Genomic DNA, 22,499 nt, shown 5'->3' on the forward strand with positions numbered 1-22,499 from the left:
TGAATAACCTCTGAAGTTACCCATGCTTTGAGCAGGGATTGGACTATGTAACCTCCAGATGTTTGCCCCAACCTAAATTTTTTCTATGATGCTCTACAATACTAAAAGGTTAATCTATTTGTCTTCTAAAGTATTTAATTAGGAATTAACCTAAGCAGACTCAAAGGTACTTTCTCAACTTGTTTTTTCTGCTGCTTCTCTAGCTGATCTAAAATGCAGGGAAATCTGCCATCATGTTGACTTTTCCTACAAGGGACAATTAGGAAAGCTTCATTTGGCTCTCAGACAGGATTATTTGTAGAAAGAGAAGATAAGCTCAAAACCAAGCATTATCTCTGCCCTTGATACAGTAATACCGCAAAAAGCCCCACTCAGACAAAAGCAGTCAACAGTTCATTTTTTAATTCTGAAAAAAACATTTCCAATTTCTTATGTATAATCTGAAGAATATACTTTAACACTAAGGAGAAAGTACTGAAAGTTCATAATGTGAACTTGAAACTTTTCATGCAATTAAGGAGAGCGCTGTGAAGACAACTGTGATCCACATCTGTGCCAATAAGAGCTTACAAATTTAACTGCATAGTCCCTAGAATTGTGAAGGATTTTGTCCTCCAAAATGTCTCTTTCAATATGTAAGATTTGGTAAAAATAAGAAGAGACAATTAGAATAAATTACAATTAAAAAAAGTTACAAGAAATGCAGTAGGATAAGCAGTGGAAGTCTTTCTGTACTCTAAAAACCACATAGTAAATAAAGAAGTAGTAACTGAGCAAGAACATTTTACACAAAAGATGAAAAGTGAAATGATAACCAAGTAATGCAAACAGTGAAGGCATCCACCATAACAATAACTAGTCTATTAATCAATGACATTTTTCTGCTATTTTTGCACAAGCCAAAACCATCAAATCCTCCTTTGTGTTCTTAGTACAAAGCTAATACTGAAATTTATAGAAAACCTACCTGCATGTTGACTCTTTCAATTACACAAGACAGAACGTGAAGAACATGCATTTTGGTGTCACACTGTGTTACTTCTTGAAGTAGCTGAAAGAGCAGTGTAAACATGGATTCCAGATACTAAAAGAAAAATAAACAACTACAGATTAGACCATAAAAAATACAATTGGTGACATGGATTGGTGATTTTCCTGTAAATTTACAATTCTAAGACACCTACGAACTCTGAAACACACTTACAAGGTGTGCAAAATGTTACTCTTTCATTTGGAAAAATGCACGCTAGCCAATCACTTCCTAAACAGGATAAAAAATTTCAGATATGCTCTTATGTAACAGTCCAAATGTGATAATTTGAACATAATCACATTCATGTTTTGGTAAGTGTAAACGTGACTTCACCAGCTAAAATACCACAAAGCTGAAGGCCACCTCTCCAGAAGGAGAACTTTGTCATGGTCAAAGCAAATGTACTGTCTTCCAGCTTTTGGGTCAGTAGATAAAATTTAGACATTAAACTGAAAAAGACATCTTAAACCATTTCAGTGTTTACAGTGTAGATGCACTCTGCATTTTTGTTTTGTTTGTTCTCAAAAGAGTAGCAAGTAACATGGAAATCAATTATATGAGAAGAAAAAGCACCTGCTAAATTTGAGTGATCAAAATAAATCTTTGCTGTATTTACAGCTAACATTTCATTGTTTACTTAATGACAACAGTAATGACCACTGCAAGCAACACTAATACAGGATACCAAGAAAGTCTATGTTTTTAAGGCACTATTTTAACCACACACTTGTATTTAATATTTGTGTGAAACAGCAGGATGGAAAGTACTGTGTTAAACACACATACTGGAAAGTCACACTGGTAGGGTGATTTATTTGTTAAAGACAGCATTCATTGTCTTAGCATGAAGAAACTTAGCATCTAGTAACACAGAACACATAGTACTAAATACAATGCTAGGAAGTTTTAATAGTCGTAATACTAAATTTTTTAATTGTCTGTATATTGAACATTAGCAGCCTTTTAACAGCAGCAGTATGAGTCTTCTCATGTTTTGGCCTATAAAGGCCAAACACACACACCGATTACCAAATAGTGTGGTTTAAAATTAAATTGGAAGTTATTTTTTTCCCAGTTTAGAATGAAATTGGAATATATCCTTTTCCTACTTTCCTCTATGGATCTATTTGCTCATCAGAATATGCTCTTACCGGTAAGAACTGGTCAGTTCTGAACTCAAAGTCATCTACAGGTAAACAACCATTAAGGACAAATAATACAGATTGCAGATGGATATGAGATTCAAATAAGTAAATATTCCATGGATACACAAAAATTATAATGTGAAGCATTTGGTAGCAAGTTTAAAGTTGTTTATTTTCCAATAACTCTGAATTAAGAATGAATCAAACACCTTTTCCAGTAAAAGGATATTTAGCTTCAGTGTTGTGGCTGCCTCAATACGGACCTGAAAGACAGAAGTCAAGAAGCATCACGCATACATCCATTAAACTTTCTTATTATCTACATAATATCTGACATTATCAAACCAGCTGCTGTTTTGTCAATTGAATCATTCTACGCATTCTGTCATTGTCTAAGAAATGTAGTTAGTTCAACTCAAACATTGTAATTTGTTTTCATTTTAGTATCCTTTACAGTTTATTTGGCATTGCTAAAGTGGTACCACCTGGAGAAACTACTCAGGCAAAACCTTCATGCAGGTCAAGAAAGAATTAAGTAGGAGGATATCTAGCCTGTGATAAAGCATCCTACAATAGAAAAGGAGTTTAACTTGGGATTATCTCATGGCTTGCTGTCACCCAAAAAGCACAGAATCAACTAACCTCAACAAGTTAGCATGTTCTTGCCTGGTAGATATTCAGATGCTCAGAAAGCATTAACTGGAAAGAGTTATAACATTAACACAAACACATCCTGCTCTGCTGAAGCTGCCTAGAATCACAGAAATAACTGTTATGACTGCCAGTTACTAATATTTAACTAACAAACTAGCTAGGTCTATTTGTTTTCTTTGTTGGCTGCTAGGTCTATGTGTTTAAAAACCAAAAGAAACAATTACAAAACCAGCTTCCCAACTCAACTTCACTTGCCAGTAAACTGAAATTATAGCTTAAAACCACAGAATTGTACTCAGCTAGCTTAGCTATCAATGCCATTTATCATATGCTGTTAGCAGATAACTATGTTGATGCTTAAATAATGCTGTATACTGCAGGGACTAGTCACCGAATAACCCCGTTTTATCTATACAAAGTGTTAATTTGTTTATACATTATTTATCAAGACACTTCATAACTTTCTTCTTACAAAAACCACTGTTGCTATTACCATTCATTTTTCCACTGAGGTCATCACCTAGTGAACATCTTAAGAGAGTTTGTTTCATGTCTTTGACAATACTGTCCAACATCTCCACAATTAAACACTGTCACAACTTCCCAACAGATGACCTTTTACAAGACACAACAGACTTTAGGGTGTGATGGTATAAAGTTCTCAGTCAAGTTTACATAAGCTATGGTATTTATGTTTCACCTACATTTACAGAAAAAATGTGTAATGCAAAACATTACTTATTTATACTTACCACTAAGTCCTGGTCTTGAAGCAAGTTACGAATTGCCTCATATAACACAGGTCTCAAGTCTGATTTGAATTTTACAGAAATCCACCGTCCAATCAGCCAAATTACTCGTCGGCGTATTGGTTTATATCTTTAAAAGTGGGGGGGGAAAAAAAATTGTACTCTTTAACTCATTATACTTGTGGTTCTAGAATACTTTTGATGAAAAAGAAATCTAAGAGTCACTAGGAAAACACTATTCCCCAAAACAATTAAAAGATTTAGTTTGTCAAGACCAACTTTAGAACTTTAATGCAGAAATCTTTTTCATCAAAATTCTTCACTAGAAGACTCAGGAAACACGAACTGAGTCTGAAAAACGTAACTTTCATCCTAAATGACTGAATCTTGAATGTCTCACTAGAGATATTTTATTGGTGTGCTATGTGCAGAATAAACTAAACTAAACATAAATCATACATTTATTACTGCCATCATAGCTTCTACTGCTTTCATCATACTTTCCAGCAATTTCCTTGACATTAATTTTAAGCTCAAAATTTTAGGTCAGATACAATTTAAAAACACAAGCTTAAGTACTGCATTACAGCAACTGCCAGAGTATTTCATGTCATCAGTCTAAAACTGTTCTCAGAAAGAACTGACATTATTCTTGCAGCACTGTCACAACAGCACAAACTAAACAGCTTTAGAGTCAATGGGAAGAGGTAAGAACCAGAACAAACATGAGCTGAACTGTCCAACATAACGACTGACTGAGAAAAGCATTCTGTAGAGCTGCTATTTTTCTCCACTGATTATAAAAGCTGATCAGGAAGAGTAGCTCAGATTTAAACGTTTGACTTGTAGAGATACAAAGTTAGGCAAGATGAACCCTATTCACAGAATTTTAAGTAACATATTATTTTGCCTTGTTACCCTACATGTATTTTTCATTTGATGAACTTCTGCCTTGTAAGCCATCAAGACAGCTATTTAAACTTGAAGTTATTGAGGCTTCTGTACAGTTAATGAATGTGATCTACTAAACATTCCCATAGCCATGAGGTAATTAACAAAGCACACTGTCAGAGAACATGAAAGTTGTGAAAGTACCATGTATACAGCAGTTCATTAGACTGGAACATAAAGCTAACGAGAGTAAAATTCCAGTGTTGCTTGAGATTTATTGAGTAGCAGTGAAGCATGAACAACCCATGATGAAGCATGACTTACATAAGACTTTGCCTTACTAACACATCCTTCTACTTATTTGAGAAGCTGTGATGATACAATTTTTCCTATTCTTAGAATGCTTGTGCCCAATACATAACCTTGTAAAAATCAGAATATTAAAAAACTAAACTTTTTCTTGAGATTGGTGTTGGATAGTTTTCAAACCACTATCACATACAGAAAAGTTTTAAATGACACAAGATAAGTACATAACTGTCTGCTGACAGCAAGGATTTTCAGCTCTGGCGCTATCTGTTGTACAATCCATACATCCTACCTGCATCTTTATATTTTTTTCTTTCTCTCTGGTAGAAAAAAGATAGTGCGCTCTGGGGTTTTGGTGGGAGGGATGGGGGTGGGAGGTTTTTTGGGGGGGTTTTTTTACATGTTTTTTTTTGAAGGACTTAAGTTTCTAGAAAACCTTCTGCTCATAGGTGCACATTTTTGAGGTCATACCTTTTCTACATTCACTACTTCTTGGAAAAGCTCACCCCTTAGAACTTCATTAGGTTTTACACTAAGAGTACACCCCAAGTATAAGCAGATTGAGCCTGCTAGACCTAAAGCTCATATGGGAAAGGTGACCATACTCCAAAAATAAGGCAGTTTCTGTTGCAAGAGTCATAGGATGGTAGCTTAAAGCAGTCTGGACAGCATTCCGACATTCAAGTGAAAAGTATCTTATCTGACACCAAGAGGGCTACTAAAATGATCCGAGGACTGGAGCACCTCTCCTGTGAGGACAGGCTGAGAGAGTTGGGGTTGTTCAGCCTGGAGAAGAGAAGGCTACGGGGAGACCTGATTGCAGCCTTTCAGTACCTAAAGGGGGCCTATAGGAAAGATGGGGACAATCCTTTTAACAGGGCCAGCTGTGACAGGACAAGGGGTAATGGTTTTAAACTAAACCAGGGTAGGTTTAGACTGGATATAAGGACGAAATTCTTTACGATGAGGGTGGTGAAACACTGGAACGTGTTGCCCAGAGAGGTCGTGGAGGCCCCATCCCTGGAAACATTCAAGATCAGGTTGGATGGGCTCTGAGCAACCTGATCTGGTTAGCAGCGTCCCTGCTTGCTGCAGGGGGGTTGGACTAGATGACCTCTGGGGGTCCCTTCCAACCCAAAACATTCTATGATTCTATGATAATTGTCCCATCAATACTTTCTTTCTCAGGAGGAAAAGTTGTTTTAAGAATGAATTATTGGAAAAGATTGTATTCAGTAAACTATTTCTGTATTACAGGAAAGTTCCTCCTTACTCAGCACAAAACTAAGTATTATAGCAAGTGATAAATTTGGCAATGCAATGTTTCTAAAAATGTTTAAGAATATTTTTTCATTAATCCCGTATTTCTCCTACTGCTATGGTCATGGTTGACAGTCTCACTATCAACAGACGATGAAACACTCGAATTTGACAAAACACAGCAAACTCTACAGTCACTGCTGACGACACATAGATTTGTGTTCCCAAACGTGAACCTGTTAGTGAACAAGCATGCTGATCACCATGGGACATTCTGTGGGACAGCAGATGATACGCTCCAATCCGCTTTATCTGAACATTCAAACTACTAACACTGTCCCCCTTACTGCCATGGTGGTACCCAATGATGCTGGCAGTAGAAGCATTTCAAGCAAATGAGGCTTCAAACTTTTAAACGACTTCTACTGCAAGCTTCGGACAGGAATTTTATCTTGGGACATCATAAATGCCAACCGAACAGTTAGATCAGGTATCTTCCCTACTGTAAATGCAATTGTATCAACTGTAGAAGACTTTTTTCCACTTTTACTTATGCTATATGGGTGAATAGCATAAAAATGTCAAAGCCAACATGTGCTAGAAATACCATGGCAGCTTCATTCAAAGGTCGGTGCTGGTGTGGCACAACAAAGGCTCAATCTTATATACAAGATTGCCCATTTTCTCCTGGTCTTCTGACATTCAGCCTAACCATTACAGTGCTTGGCCAGAAAAAATAAAACCTTTAGGAGACACAAGGTAAACAACTGTGGCAATTATTCTGTGACTCTGAAGTAAGGTTGTATATCCAAAAGTAAATAATTCATTTTTTTTTAAAAAAGAAACATTTTAATATTTTTAAGTTTAACAGGATCTTCCGCTCTAGATGAAACTGAACTGTATTTTTAAAGAAAATGTTTATAACTGGCATTCAGAAATAAAAAAAAGCTGACTGGCAACACATCATAGAAAATCATTTGCAATTTATAGTAGCTCATAAGGGTATTAGCAAACAAACTGGTTTATATTTCAAGTAACAACCGTATCTAGTAAGATGAATTTCAGGAATCAAAAATAGTAAAGTTCTTAAAAGGAACTAGGGCCACTGCCAATGACTCTGATGAGAAAAACAAGACATACTTATTTAGTCCAAGGGTGAGTAGGAACTCATCTGATGAGGATTAGCACATACAACAGCAGTCACTGTCCTCCCCAAGGAAGAGTGACAGTTTAGGAACAGGGAGGAACACCATCTTCTAGGCAGTTGTAGAGATGCACAGCTCAGTCTGTACTGAGATGCCCAAACTGATCTTTCAAAATACCCTACGATACCCACTAAACAATAAAAAAAAAGGTACTTATCTGAAGGCCATCCAAGTGAAGGGGACCTTGGTGAGAAGGAAAACCCACAGCAGATGGGCTATTTAATACTCTTTATGTAGAACCAGCCTGAAATCATTCATACTTTACAACACAACCCAAATCCTTACTTGCCCACTTTATTGCCAGCAAACTTAACTGAAGAGTGCTACAGAGAGCTTCTATTTAAACTAGTTGAGAAGAGTAACTCATTATTTTGGCTAAGCTACAGTTTTACAGAGATTATTTCCACAAATTTCAGTTGGACTTTGCTGCCTGAAGGGATCTGGGGTCTCAGGTCATCTTTGTTTAAATGAGCAAAGACATTTGTCCTGAGAAAGTTTAGTCAACTCTAATATATGGAAGAGGACAGACACATTATTTTTACAGAACCCTGGCAGTATTCACCACACAGTAATTCATACATAGACAAAAAAACCTGTCAGGAACAGTGTCACTTCTGTCACTGTATCAGTTATCCATATCTATTTCATACCTCTGCTCATTTAGTGGGTATGCTTAAATATTCAGTATTTTTCAAGGCTGCAATTATTAGACATTATATCTTACTTGTATCAACAGTCCATATTTAAATGATGAAGGCATAACAAACCAAGGTGTTTACCTGTTATGAGAAACCTGTAGTTCTGATAACAGTTGATTTTTAAACCACTGATCAAAATCCACACTATCAAATAGTTCATAAGCAGCCAGTCCAACAGCATTATACACTGGGGAAAAACAATAGTTATGCTTATTGGTTGCTTAAATGTTTAATTTTTAATACTAAATAATCAGTCTAATTTAAGTTCCAAAAAAACATTTTTGATAACCTGAACATAGTAGAGAAAAAAAACCTAAAGCATATCTTTTCGATGAAAGATACTATCAGACCATGGCAAAGGGAACCCTGGAGGAAATTTCAGTAGAAGAAAAGTAGCACAGAAGAAAATTCAGAGTCTTGAAAATAGTTAAAAGCTGTAAGAACAATAAAGATCTTATTCTAACGTCAAGAATGGTTCCATCAGAGGTTTTAGCCAATTCTTTTCTTTTGCCATAAAATCTCCTTACTTGTAAAATGAACAGAGTATCTCCATGGAAGCACTGTAGCTCATTTATTTGGAAAGGAAAGGAGAGGACAGTAAGGGAGACTGTCTAAGGGTTTGTTTCACAAAAAAGCTGAAAAAAGCACCATATTTTTACATAAGCATTTCAAAAAGTAAAGAATAATATCAAGTGCAAGGATAGGACTTAATTCCTACTTCCCAAATGTATTAAAAAAAAAATCTTGCGAATTCATCACATGATTTTTAAGAACTCAAGCACGTACACAAGAGCAGCTCTGTTACTTCAAAGGTAAAGTAAATTTAATTTACCAGCATCTTTAATCAGTATAGCACTGGTATCTTCCACGTCAGTAGATCCTACAAGACAAAGTTAAAATAAAGAAAAAAGTATAACTAAAACAATGAACACATGCAACTTTGCACTTTTACACTTTAAAAAAGTATGCTGTGAATTAAGACTGCTTCACTGTTTTTATTTTACTCGCAAGTTCAGTCATTTCATTTTCAACACTTTCTTCAGTGGATATATTAAAATCAAATCTCTGCTTTCATACCCTATTTCCGACTGAATTCTTCAGAACTGAACATTTTTAACAGCAGCATGCAAGTAAGTCAGAAGCATGTATTTTAAACGAACAGACTCAAAATCTGCAAATTACAGAAGACTGTTGACCACGTGGTACTATTTCCAACAGAGTCCTAGGCCTGGTTCCTATATACTTTACATATGTATGCATGTGTACTTACAATGTATCAAGTAAAAATTTTCCAAAATCTTAAGAATTAATGAATTCTTAATATCATCTAGTACTTCAACAGTAACTTTCAAGTTGAGAACATTCAGAAATGGCTACTAGAGGCTTCAAGAGGAAAAGCATGGAAGCATTAACTTTCGTAATTCTTGGAAAACAAAATAACTGTCAACCCTGTTGTAAGGAGCCTTTTACCATTGCCAGTTTCACAGCATAGGAAGCCATCCTGAAACTTATGTGCACAAAGTATTTTATGAAGAGATTCTCTGAAGTCAGAAATCACCCTCAGAAAATGAGAATTTATTTCTATTTAATGTACTGATCAATTCTGGTAAGTTAAAATATAAAATACTTTAAGTCAGGTAAGATACAACCTGGGGAAAAACAATTAAGCCAGAATGACAAGGAAAAGAAGTGGCAGCTACCACCCATCATCTTTCACGGCCACTATAAAACTCAGTTTGAGGGTGAAGAAAACTTGAATCATCCCTCAGTCTATGAAGACTTCAGTCTCCATACAGAAAAACACTAAATTTTTTAAGCAGACTCTTCAGATTTGGAAAGTCCTCCAGACTCTCCAAAATGACAGCATAACCTGTTTTTTTTTTCCCCCAGGATTTTTGCAGACACATAGCAGAATTACCATAAAATGCCTTGTAACATTTGAGCAGGAAGTTCCCAGTAAAAAACAACCTACAGTATTTATTAAGCTTGTTGACCAATCTCAAGAAAGCTGAAACCTCATGAAAGTAGAAATACCCCAATCTTTGTCAGTCATCTGAAATAGTTACAACAAAAAGTAAAGAAACATTAGGATTTCTTCCTATATTGTCCTGGGTTTGGCTGGGATAAAGTTAATTTTCTTCCTAGTAGCTGGCATAGTGCTGTGTTTTGGATTTAATACCCAGAAGAACGTTGATAACATGCTGATGGTTTAATCGTTGCTAAGTAGTGCTAAGACTGGCCAAGGACTTCTCAGCTCTCAGCTCTGCCAGGTACACAAGAAGTCAGGAGGTGACACAGCCAGGACAGCTGACCCAACTGACCAAAGGGGTATTCCAGACCATATGACATCATGTTCAGTATATAAACTGGGGGAAGAAGGAAGGTGTGGGGACACACACACACACGTTCAAAGTGATGGTGTTTGTCTTCCCAAGTCACCATTACACGTGATGGAGCCCTGCTTTCCTGTGTATGGCTGAACACCCGCCTGCCAACAGGAAGTAAGTGAATGAATTCCTTGTGTTGCTTTGCTGGCACGTGCAGCTTTTGCTTTACCTATTTAAACTGTCTTTATCTCAACCCATGAGTTTTCTCACTTTTACTCTTCTGATTCTCTCCCCCATCCCATTGTGGGGGGAGTGAGCAAGTGGCAGCATCGTGCTTAGTTGCCAGCTGGGGTTAAACCATGACATATATACACATTGCATTTTCCTTATAGTAGGTTTAGAAATAATATTACAATATTAACATGTCCTTTCAAAAATAGTTAATGTACTATATAAAATTGGATATCACAACGTAAAGTTGTTTAACAGTTCTCAAAAGTGAATGTAAAGAATTATAAATTTTACAGTTCCTTTGTTTTTTAAAGAACTTACCTTGTAGATTGTGAACCGTTTCTAAAAGCACAGGGGTAAGAGCCTGATTATATTCATGGAAAATATCAATAAAAAGAACTTCTGTGCATGGCTGAAAAATTAAAAGATGTGGTTTAGAATCTAGCCATTAAAATACACTTTATGCTAAAATTTGTAAATGCTGAACATCTCTCATCAAAGGTCATTTAAAATGCAATATACTGTAGCAAAATTATTATTATATGAAATACCACTCTCCCTACTATACAGTATGCTTAACTCTAGCAAGATTTTGATGGCTGTATCTGTATCAGCCAGTTCTGCAGTAGAAGAACAATCAATCTGTGGAGTGGAACAGCTGGTGTTGATGAGCCAGTGACCACACTGCAGGTATGTCACCATTTCTTTTTGGACTAGCTCTAGTTGAGTCATCTGGACTGAATACCCATTTGCACTAGGAACACACTAAATGCACAGGCTTGGGTTTCTTAGTTTTAAAGTGAAATTAACCCAGCAAATAAACTTTGAGATCTCTCTGCAAATCAAACCACAGCAACAATAACTGGGAGATTCCCTAAGGCTAATGTAGATGCATCTGAAACTTCCTTCATTTGTCATGTCTACTAACAAAGTCGTAAGTGATTAATACCAGTTATCAGTTTAAAGAAGAGAGAACTTCTACTGAGTTTAATAACCATCAGATACTACACAATACAAAAGCTGAAGCAAACTCCTTTTCCCTCTCTCCTACAATATGAAGTGCATAGTTTCCAGTGTATTGCAGCATGTTTGAACACTGATAAATGAACAAACTTAATTTATACTAATTCTAATGAAATTTCTTTAACTAAACATCTTTTTGAAAAGCATGAGCTTTTCTTTCTACCAAATATCATCCCTCTTGGTTACAAGACTATCAAGAAATGCATCCATTTATTTCAAGTAGAAACACTTACTCTTAGGCTGTACTTCCAAGAATCTCCTCCTGTCTCTTCAACAGCTATTATTTCACAAAGAAAAGGAAAAAGTATTATTTCGACTATGGTTTAAATAAAGTTAGTCTTTAGATATGCAAACACCATAGACTAATGACAAATCTCTTGTTAATAAAACAGCCAATATTGCAGTAAGCAACTTGTAAAGGCAATGTGGATATGAAACTGTTATACCAGTATCTAAATCAATTGCAAACAATTATACATGTTTCTTACTGAAGCCTTCTGGGTCCTCTTCCCACATCATCAGCTCTTACAGGAAATAGTGAGTGACTAATCTCCTACATATTTCCATTAGTGTTGGGTACGTGAAAAAAGCTGTCTTTATCTTATGTGCTTCTAGAGTTTCAGGACTGCTATCTGAAATAAAACATAGAAAATTCCAAATTACAATTAAGTGGTTTAATGATCGAAGAGTAGTCTAGTAAAATCAGAAAGAAATCAACAGATAAGAATTCTTATCCTCAGAGAAAAAAAAAAAAAGAAAAAAAAACATTTTCATGGCAGACTTTCATAATAGACTTTTAGGTGGTACTTTTTTAAGCAAGATAAATTCCCAATTCGTTTACTTTTAAGATAGTTCTCTACCAGCACAACTAGACTGAAAGGTCATTAGTGCTTCACAAGGTATTTATAATGCTTTTCAGCTACTATGTAGGTAAGAAGAAAAAATGTTTACCTGCTGCTTTTGGTATTTTTTTTTTATTTATCATTACTGAATTAAAAAACCACACAGAACTCTGGGAAAGTTTCATTTATACCTGTTCAGAAAGTTTATCGAAATACAGTCTTAAAAATAACTGGGTTTTTTAGGAGTTAACATTCATTAAAGAAAAGCAGCAATAAAGTCAAATACTGTATACTATACAACCAATACGAACACTGTATGTCAGTCAGAAATTAAGAAAAATGAATTTTCTAATGTAGTTTTTTTTAAAATCACCCAGTTCTCAAGAAGTCAAGTGCTACAGCTTTTATGAGAATGTGCTGTATTTTTCTTGTCTCAAGTGATCACATTTCTATTTCAAAAACTCAAACACAGCTAAGAAATTTTGCAAGTAGAAATTTCTATTAATAATCAATGGATTTAGGACATTCCAACGTATTAGAAAATTATGGAGTAACACTGAAATACATCAGTATTCTGAAGAATTTTAAATGCTGGGTTTGTGTAATCTGACAGCAGAATGCTTGTGGAATCTTTTCTTCTTCAAATTCAGAAAGAATGCTAGAATGTCAAACTAATGTGGAAGTTTTTGGGGTTTTTCTTAATGTAGTTCAATTCTATTTTTCATTATCCATATATACAGAAGTGTGTGAAGATTCAGAATGAAACACCATCCTACAAAGCAGAACACAAACTGCTTTATATTCAATTGCATGTCAAATTCACTGTGTTTCTGTATTTCAGAGTACTGGTATTAGTTAACTACAGCCAATATCCCATTTTATAAAACATTTCTCAATGGAAAGATGCATCAAACCAAATTCCATACCTTAATACTTTTTAAAATTATTTAAATGAAAACTAAAACATTCAACAAAGAAAAGATATTCATGCTCCTTATGCATTTAAAATTAGTTTAGCAAGTCAATGTCTATATAAATTAATACTTTAGCCATCAATATAAGAATTATCAGTATAGAGACAGAATCATAGTTACTAACTATTAAAAACATTAAGTGCTTCAAAAGAATGTCTTAAAGGAGTTTTACTGTTGGGAACAACCAGCAAAATGTTTCTCAAGAGAGAAAAAATGTCTTCAGTAAAAAGCAGCAGTACCTTCAACATTTTTGGATGGCTTGTAAGCATAATTTTTTACAATCATCTTAATGAGGTTCATGCACTGTACAATAAATCGCTCAAATACAATTCCTTCACCAGCATCTGTGAAAACGTAGCTTACAGCGAACTCCAGTGACCTCTGAATCAAAGAGGTGAATGAAAAAGGATGTTGATCCAGGAAGTCCAAAAGCTAAAAATTAAGAAAAGCAAGAAAGAAATCAGATGACTTTTTGTGCAAGTCTTTTATCAAATGCTTTCATAAACTAGTTATCAAACCCAAGTGTCTATTTATGCAAAATTATAGAAAAAAAAAAACCTGAACACAGACAAGATATCAGGAAGACATCAGTATCAATGGTTAGTGAAGTACTATTTTGCCCTGAAATTCTTGATTCATGTTCAAAATCACCTTTTTTTAAGTTTAATGAACAATACAGATTTTCAACGAGACCAGCTTGCTAGCAACACAATATATAAAACGTATCAGCCACTCTTAAAACCCTGAACATTTTTGCAGGTAATTCATCCCTATCAGAATTATTTTAAGTAAAAGAGGCATGAGGGAAATAACTTTTTTTTCCTCCCCCTCCACTGCAGTACAAGTACCTGCTTCTTCAGCTTAGCTCTTCCAACTAATGGTCTAGAATGCACTGGTCAATTCTTTTAATCTCCTCTTTACTACCGAAAAAATGCCTAAACTTAAATTCTTGCATCTGGCTTTTTACAGGTGGTAGATTATCTATTAATAAAGTGTATTTTCTCTTTAGGTCTGTGAAAAAAGATGCACATGCCTCACATACTTTGCTCGGGAGTTCCAAGTAAGAAGTACTATGACAAAAACTAAAAATGTTGGGTCAGAGCACCTTCAGTTCAATCTTGGTGAAGCAGACAGGTACTCCCCACTTCTGATAATTAGGCTGAATATTTAACTAAGATCCATGACCCTAAAAAAGAATCTGAAAACAATGGGAATTCTGTAGGTTTTGTACCTTTTAAAAGCAAAGCAAGTGACAATGCTAAAATTACATTCTGATAACATATGCAATTAATGGATGCACAGAATTAGCTGACAACTCCAAATGTATTATATAATGCATAAGTCACAGTAAACTAAAAGTGGCCACTTATTCAAAAGAACTTACAGGGCCTTAGACATACTAATCTAACTACTTAGACAGGATGAAAAATTGATCTCTTCTTTACTCATCAATGCTGATACCAATGTTTTAGCAAAAGTTCCAGAATTCATCTTTGAGCAAAATCCTAGCTACATAATTTACTTATGGAATGCATTAAATTTTTTTTGTGATAAGGAAATGTATTATTCACTCCTGCAGCTTATGTCAGCATGACTAAACAGTCACCCTTTTTAAAAAAAAAAAAAAAGTCAAAAATATATTTCATAACAAGGAAGTTTTAAGTTGCAGTACCTTCAGTTTCTTCAAAAGATCTGAAACCTGCTGGCTTTAAGGCACATACATATCTGAATGGGGACTGCTTCTCCAGAACAGTAAACTACTCAGTAACTGAATGGAGAATTTACTTACCACTTTAGTGAACAGAATTATAGTCTTTTCTAGACGATCTCTGCATACATTTTCTGCTCTTATACTTCTACCTGGTAAATCAGATATTTAACAACTATCATTTTTTCAGACTTTTCTTTCCCGATAGCTAAATTAAAAAAATTAACACCAGAGAACAACTTGGTTTATTTGTAGTTCAGGGATTATGGCAGCCAGAAAAATATTCTATGGCAGAATAAATTCAAAGTCAAATTCAATGTAATGAGTACTGGGCAGGGGACAGAAATCAACCGTTTCTCTCAGCTGCAGTGTAATTCACCGTAACTGATCAGAATGAAACAATTGGGACATCAATACTGACAACTCAATGACAGACATAACACTATGTGCTTTTCTAGAAACTCCACCTTAAAAAATAATTGATTATAGACACTGGAAAACTGAATTTACAAAAAATAGATGAAGCTTTTAACAAAAAAAAAAAATCAAACAAAAAAGGCATAATGAAGGCATATAGGCAAAAAACATGATAGAACAAATGTAAACGCTAATCTTGTAGTCGTCCTGCTTTTGTGAAACAACTTATTAATTATAAAAGTTGAAATGGGAAGCTTCAGCTCAGTTATTATCTTTGGACATTCAAACCCCAATCTCCTCATGTTCTAGGGGACTATGATAACCACCAAGCTTCAGAATCATAGAAAGGTTTGGGTTGGAAAGGACCTTTAGAGGTCACCTAGTCCAACCCCCCTGCAGGAGCAGGGACACCACTAACCAGATCAGGTTGCTCAGAGCCCCATCCAACCTGGCCTTGAATGTTTCCAGGGATGGGGCCTCCACGACCTCTCTGGGCAACCCGTTCCAGTGTTTCACCACCCTCATCGTAAAGAATTTCGTCCTTAGATCCAGTCTAAACCTACCCTGGTTTAGTTTAAAACCATTACCCCTTGTCCTGTCACAGCTGGCCCTACTAAAAAGATTGTCCCCATCTTTCCTATAGGCCCCCTTTAGGTACTGAAAGGCCGCAATCAGGTCTCCCCGTAGCCTTCTCTTCTCCAGGCTGAACAGCCTCAACTGTCCCTCAGCCTGTCCTCATAGGAGAGGTGCTCCAGCACTCAGATCATTTTTGCAGCCCTCCCCTGGACCTGCTCCAACAGTTCCATGTCCTTCTTGTGCTGAAATTCAGGATGGGATCACCTTCAATTCAGTCCTTTAAAGTTGGGCAACTATCTTGCAAAAAATGAAAGAAGGGCCAGAAAAAGCACAACTATAGTATAGCAGAAGGGGCAAACAGTTGCATGCAAAGCAATCTGCATTTCAGAAGAGCAAAAAAGGTATTTTATTTTGGCATTGAACACAGTGGCATTTTCCATCTTTTCTAGAAACAAAGCTCAGAGCCCAGATCAGCCCCTCTCACTTACACACAGGCTCCTGAGTCAAGTACCTTCATTTATATAAAAAAATTCTTTCTACTCAGCTTAGATATTCTCAGAAAAAGTAGTGTTGAATCCTGAGAGAATGACCAAACAGGCTTCAAATGAATGAATGGCTTGCACCAGGTCTATCACAAAAGCACTAACACCTGCCAATTATGCTAATATTTCTGTTGACTGTGTGAACCTGTGGTTGCCTGTCTCAGATTACAATTCTTCTAGTTATAAAGTACATATAGCTGAATGTGGTCTTTATTTCCCATTTGACATTTACCAAAATACATGGCAAACTCCAGGAAAAAGAAAAACAAAATCCTCTCAAATAAAAAAACTCAAGATGATCTGGGTTTTTGTAGCATCTACATATTTTAATAGGGATACTTTGTCAAGCTTAAGATTTTTTTTTTTAATTGGCATTATCACACTGAGTATAACTTTGTGGGATTTTAGTCTGTTGATAAAAAAAGGACATTTTTACTGAAGTTTTTGCTGACAGTTTCAGCAGCATTTAAAGTAATAGCTTTGCACTTATAAAAAAAACCCTTGCAGCTCAATGATTAATGATGATGCACTATACTGCATTATGTTTTCATCCAGCTTCTAATATTTAACAACCAATACAAGGAAAAATGTTCAGATACTTACTACACTCCAGAAACTGTTTTAGCCGTTCAAACACTGCTTGTAGAAAACCCTGAAAAATATAGAAGTATGCCTGTCTTTTAAGGACGAAGCTTATTTTGCACTGTATTATAAGAATAAAGTTGAGTCAAATTGTAGCCAGTTCAGATGCGTTACAGACACCACTTTATCACCTCTAACTGAACTAATCAAATAACTTGGACAAGCAATTTCCTCATGAAACAAATAATTAGCTAGCTAGCAGACTGCATAGATGATCCAAGCTGACCTTATCAGTGCCACACAAACAGCATAGTGTCTCTAGTAGAAGTAGGTACAGGTGAGTACAGACATATGCTTTATGATCTGCTTATCCAGTTCTTTCCTCTTCTCAGCTTCCTAGTTTAGGATGTAGGTCGTAGGTAACCAATTCCTCCAGCAAAGCAGGCAGCGTTTGGGATTAAGGGAGATGCTTGGGTTTCTTTCATCTTTTTTCCCCCCACCCCTTCTTCCCCCTCCCCAGATGGGGGCTGTATACCACAGGCTTTCATTTCAATCAGACAAATTCTATCCATAGAAATTGGTAGGAAAAATATGCCATTACATTCATCATTAAATGAAAACATCCTATTCAAATGACGGGGGAGAGTATATATAAGATATCTTCCAGAATGCAACAGGGGTGTCACTATCACGTGACATGGAAATTGCAAGGGGTACCTTTTCTTTTTTTAAACATCATGCCATTGATGTCAGAGTGTTTAGGATCTGACAGTTTTTAACTCATGAGAGGACAACTTTAAGAGTGTGTTGCTTGACCTTCCTTTACACAGATGTGTGCCTTTCAACAACTTTTAAACATAGCTCTAACAACACATGAAACATTCACAAAATATTTCTAATCTGGAAGTAGAAACAGCTATATGCCACTTACCATCACCTCTGCACTCCAATGAGGTTCTACAAAGCCATGGACTGTCAGTTGACGAAGCACTAGAGAAAAAAAAGTTACTTGTGTAGCTATTTCTCAGCCCTTGTTCCAACAGGTTTCAGAACACAATTACAATTACAGTTGCTGTGCCTTTTTTCCAATTCTCTGTATTAAAAAATACATTTAATTTTGGGCCTTTGTATGCCTCAACCATACCTAATCTAGTGATTCTAATCTTGTAACCTGGAGAAGTCACATGCTGCATCTTCTGAAACCATTCAAGACTGGTGTCATCTACATTGCAAGCACTGCACACAAACATCTCAGTTCTTCAAAGCAGCAAAGTACAGTAAGGATACGTATTCATCCCACTGGTAACTACTTGAGCATCAACCTAAATTCTAAACTGACTGCTAAGGCTACCTCTTCACTCAACACAAGATGAACTTAACAAAATTCACAGCTCAGCTTCCTCAGTCAAGTGCCTACAGACAGACAGATGCAAGCCTAAATTGCAACACAAGTGAAAAAGCATCCTGTTATGCCCTCTGCTTTCCCACCTCCTAGACTTAGACTTCTTACAACATGCATATCATAATGGTACATAGTGAGAAACAAGAGTACCTTCTCCCCTTCCCACGTGCACAATCCTCCTTCTGCCTTGCTAAAGGTACAGGTAAAATAAACTAAGATTACTGGTTTTCCCAATGGGCATGGCTTTGATAGAGAATGCAAACTCTTTACCATAGTCTTACTCATTCACCTTAAAGAAAAACTTATTTGATTCCGTATATTTAATATAATTTTGTATTATTACCTTTCAATGACAACAAGGTTCTTTCTAGTGAATTTGTGGCTGCAGCTTCATCTCCGGCACGAACTTGTTGTAGGAACGTATCAGTATGATGATTCCACAAGGAACACGCAAAGCTATAGATACCTGATGCAAGCTGCAAAAGGAAGAAAGACCAACAATGTATTTGATTTCCCAAATTTGGCAGTAGTATAATAAAGTCCTAAATTTTACAGGCCAGTTTAGGCTGCCAAATTATTTAATACATCATCTTGTATATCATGGGCCACATGATACAAACAAACACTTTTTGAACCTGGTAAGATGGTAGAAATACAGCAAAGGTACTGCTGGGCATGACAATTTTAACAACAAATACTGGACCTTATGACCTATAAATTCCTTTCTAACCCTCTGTTGGGATGGTATGGATTTGGCTATTTTATGAAAATGAGGCTTTGGGATTGCGTTTTGATTTTTTTTTTCCCCACTATATCCTTGAGCATTAACAGCATTTTCAGCTACATAACATCATCTTGATTTAGGAGAGCTCTAGAAAAGAAGTCATTATCTCACTCACTCTTTATTACTTTGCAATGAATATCTGTGCATATACCAAAACTTGTATTGTTCAATTATCCAGACCACATATAATGGCCTAATAAATTTCAAAATATAAAAGAATATTTCCATACAGAGATTATATTCATCCATACCTATACATGGCAGAGAGAGAAAACACTATTCCTCTACACACACATCTCAGAACAATATATCATTGTTTCAATCCTGCCCTATTACAAGAGCCAGCCTTCAGTTCCTCAGACTCCTAATGATTAAAATTTCACCTTAGTGATCACACAGCCAGAATATATTTTCCACATAAATAGGTAAAGCTTCAGAAGCAGTCTTCATTATCTGTGCTATGATATTTTCTTCAAAATGGAGGAATGAAGTAGAATTTTGAAAATTCAAATGCAACGTGTTTGAAAAAGATGTTTAACTCACTAACTTCAGTTAATTGTACTACATCATTGCCTAACTCCAAATATGATTGGAGATGCAACAGCCTACAGCCAAAGGTAAATCTGTATTCTAATCAGTGGATTCTTACAATGGAGAATGTAAGCTGCATGAGACAAGATTTGGCATCTGCATTCACATCTTGCCTTTTCAGTAACTTGAAGAAGCTGATCTGGAAAAATCCCAAACACATTCCCACTGACGATAAAAGCCAAAAATACTGTGGTATGGAAGCCTAAACCCAGTATTTTTTTTAAGACTAAATTGAATTGTGAATCCAGAGCACATTTCCAAAAACACTGCAAGTTCACATATAATAAGATTGGCTGCACGGCATGGTAACACAAAGGCTAAAAACACAGATATTGTAGATGAAGCTCTGTTTCTTAACACAAGATTATAACTCTCAAGCTGCATGCAAAATTAATAAAGATCTCAAAAACATTTCACCTTGAAACTGACTTCCAATTATTTCATATTGTACATGTACCCACCAAAGTAAGAGCACTCCTGTTTAAAGTCAACATACCTGCCATTAATGCACTGACAGCTAACCACAGGAAGCAGCAAGCATGTACAGTATGTTTTTTGCATGCTCTACGATATTGCATCGCATTACTTACATCATAGAAAAGTTTCCTATCTGCAGCAAGCCGTTTGGATGCCAGAGTCTTTGTAACATGGTAAAAGGTAAGCAGTGCTCTGTGTTGTCGAAGATCATCCTGGACCTTCACAGATTCTAGAAGGGTGGGTATAAGTTCTGGCCATTGCCTTGGGCAGTCTACCCTGGCAACTTTAGCAATCAGTACAGAAATCTGGGTTGCTATCTGCAAAGAAAACAAAACAGCAGACAGATACCACAAAGTTAAAGATCATTTACGAAACAAACAATGCAGAAATTAACAGCCAAATAAAATCTGAATCAAAAAAGCCTAGTGTGGGTTGCTAAATTTTTGTGTGTTTTTTCTCAAACAGTTTTTAAGTTTGCTGAATGCAAATAAATGTGGAGAAAAAAAAAGTCTTCTGTTTTATGTTTAGAGTGAATATTTACACAAAATGCTAATCTGGCTACCTTGTTTAAATTTTACATAAAGACCACTAAATTTATTTGTTCTAGAAATCATATAAATGAAGAAATAGATATTTGGGAGTGACTTTTTACTTAGTGATCTTATCTGTTGCTTTCTGCAAACAAATGTAGACTGCTAAATACACATTACCCTTATTTCTTCTGCACCTGAGTTTTAGCTTTTAGACAGATATGTTGCCTCCCCCCAGGCACATGTGCCTGTAAACCACGGCCTTGTCCCATTATCTGAAGCTGAGACTCTCACTTGCTCCAGATCCTCACACCACAGGCCACGGCACCTACACCAGCCCCACCATCTGACTTTGCTTGCTGGCCCAAGACCCACTCATGCCAGTCTTGCCAGTAGCTGGCACCTAGTCCTTGCAGCACATGCACACGATAAACAGAGGGAGATTACGTCGAGAGACAGTTAAGGGATTCAATCAGAAGACAGGACAGGCAGTGGCAATTAGGCACAGGGTTTGTTCAGACATGGGTACTGACCAGCCATGGTTTACACATGACTGGCCCTTTCTATATCCTCTTTCTGCCTATTCCCCACTTTGCTGCTCCACAACTCCCTTCCCCTAAATGTTCCTTGATAAATTTTGTATAGTCCCTCATAACCCCACCTCAAATATCCAAAAACTTCATGTCCTTGTATCCCTGTTCTTATCCCATTCACATTGAAAAGGTCCTTGACTGGATTAATGAAGCAGACACACTCACCCTCAACATACCCTTACAACTACCACCACACTTCCAGCCTAGGGAAGAAGTCACATTCTTATGCTATCAAAAGGAATCCAAACAATTTGCAGGTGTAAGAAGGAATGGCCATGCCCTTTAATGCTTCCTTAGCTGCTTCATCTGAAGTCTGACCACCCCACAAAACTTCCTACAATGTTCATTCCTACCCTTTTGCTTAGGTAAAAGAATTGCTTCAGAAAACCTACATCAATGTTGGCAAGGAAGATCTGGGAATCTTACTTATTTTCAGATTAATCGATGTCCATTGGCAGGAGGAAGCAAGTAAACTCTTCTCCATAGGTGATACAAGACACAACCTCTCCAGGGATGCCAAGAGTACATTTTCCTTGAGGACTGGCTTTTTAAGTGAAAAAAAAATCCGCTCTCATACATTTCCAGGAGTATTTTGTTCCTCTGTTCCCTCCATATGGTAAATATCTTCAGAGGGCATGGTAATTATGCTCCCAACATATGGTGTGTTCTGTTTTTCTTCTTCCCCTCCCCTGGAAGTCATCTTGTATCATCACATCTCAACACTATGTCTAATTCTTATATTTTGGGGTTGGGTTTTTTTTATTTTTATACATACAAGGGTTAATTTGTCTACCTTCAATTATGCAGAAAGCACAAGCAGAGAGCAACTGTGCCACAAAGTAGCTGCGACTGGAAAAGAGCACTCATCAGGAACAGAAGATATCAAAACTCTGGCGTATCAAGCAGACTGGGGACTAAATGAAAGGTGCCTCTGAAAGGAAACCTCAAGATGTACA

At 36.3% G+C, this 22,499-nt stretch overlaps 1 protein-coding gene across 1 annotated transcript in view; it reads right to left on the minus strand.

Moving 5' to 3' along the window:
* IPO11 (importin 11) overlaps positions 1 to 22,499 on the minus strand; it is a 106,516-nt gene that overhangs the window by 58,868 nt on the left and 25,149 nt on the right. Inside the window, 15 exon segments of the mRNA XM_009645807.2 lie at positions 968 to 1,084; positions 2,185 to 2,225; positions 2,408 to 2,441; positions 3,585 to 3,711; positions 8,026 to 8,131; positions 8,777 to 8,824; positions 10,824 to 10,914; positions 11,759 to 11,802; positions 12,014 to 12,157; positions 13,581 to 13,773; positions 15,131 to 15,201; positions 17,188 to 17,236; positions 18,098 to 18,156; positions 18,912 to 19,044; positions 20,534 to 20,737. Coding sequence (XP_009644102.1) covers positions 968 to 1,084; positions 2,185 to 2,225; positions 2,408 to 2,441; positions 3,585 to 3,711; positions 8,026 to 8,131; positions 8,777 to 8,824; positions 10,824 to 10,914; positions 11,759 to 11,802; positions 12,014 to 12,157; positions 13,581 to 13,773; positions 15,131 to 15,201; positions 17,188 to 17,236; positions 18,098 to 18,156; positions 18,912 to 19,044; positions 20,534 to 20,737 — 1,461 coding nt within the window.

This window comes from Egretta garzetta, unplaced genomic scaffold (assembly GCF_000687185.1).
Source record: "Egretta garzetta isolate BGI_Z169 unplaced genomic scaffold, ASM68718v1 scaffold659, whole genome shotgun sequence".
Classification (NCBI taxonomy): Eukaryota; Metazoa; Chordata; class Aves; order Pelecaniformes; family Ardeidae; genus Egretta; species Egretta garzetta.